This window comes from Octopus bimaculoides, chromosome 6 (assembly GCF_001194135.2).
Source record: "Octopus bimaculoides isolate UCB-OBI-ISO-001 chromosome 6, ASM119413v2, whole genome shotgun sequence".
Taxonomy (NCBI): Eukaryota; Metazoa; Mollusca; class Cephalopoda; order Octopoda; family Octopodidae; genus Octopus; species Octopus bimaculoides.
In genome coordinates, this window is record NC_068986.1 from 71,224,379 (window position 1) to 71,225,212 (window position 834).

Here is an 834-nt window from a genome sequence, read left to right on the forward strand (position 1 = left end):
TGTGTATGTGTGTAGTGTGTGTGTGTGTGTAGAAAAATAATAAAAAGAAAATGTGTGGTGTCGTATTTAAAGGTTTATAGGACATACAAGTGTTTCAATAAAATGACGAAATACATAACAACAGTAGAAATGATGCATCTCGCTTCATCAGTGTCCCACCTTAAATAAGTAACATTTTCTTTGATTATTCCAAATATACATCGATTATGATTATAGTTTGAATAATATTTAATTATAATTATTTTTATTTGTATTTCGCAATCATGTTTTAATATATTCTTTTCTCTTACAGAATGCTTCGATGGCAATCGGCGCGATACCAATGTCATCTAAGAAAGAAATGATTGTTTCATCATCTTATAGTATTCTAACTTCGAAAACAAGCATTTTAATTCATCGTCCAAAGAGTGAGCCACAATTCTTCCAGTTTCTCTCTCCATTTTCCGAGAATCTGTGGTATTCTCTTGTACTGTTTATGTTAGTTGTCACTTTGGCGTTGTTTCTTATGTCTCGGTACGATCAAACGCAAGAAAAGACGAATTTCAATTTGAAAGAAAGTTTATGGTATTCCTTAAATGTTTTACTGAACAATGGAACTGAATATTCTCCACAGACAACATCAACACGCACCATCATAGCGTTCTACTGGTTTTGTATTCTTATTATAAATGCAGCCTATACAGCGAACCTAACAGCTTTCCTGACAAAACAACGGTCCGACCAGAGCATCAAAACTATTAGACAGCTAGTTGATCAGTCACAGGTAATGTTTAAATGAACATTGACACCCTAAAAATATAGTTAATTATAGTTACAAAATGACAAAAACCATTT

The 834-nt window shown here is 32.5% G+C and overlaps 1 protein-coding gene across 1 annotated transcript in view; it reads left to right on the plus strand.

Moving 5' to 3' along the window:
* Positions 1-834, plus strand: part of LOC106873438 (glutamate receptor ionotropic, kainate 2) — a 79,416-nt gene that overhangs the window by 67,883 nt on the left and 10,699 nt on the right. Inside the window, exon 11 of the mRNA XM_014920796.2 lies at positions 293-763. Coding sequence (XP_014776282.1) covers positions 293-763 — 471 coding nt within the window. The remainder of the gene's footprint in view (positions 1-292; positions 764-834) is intronic.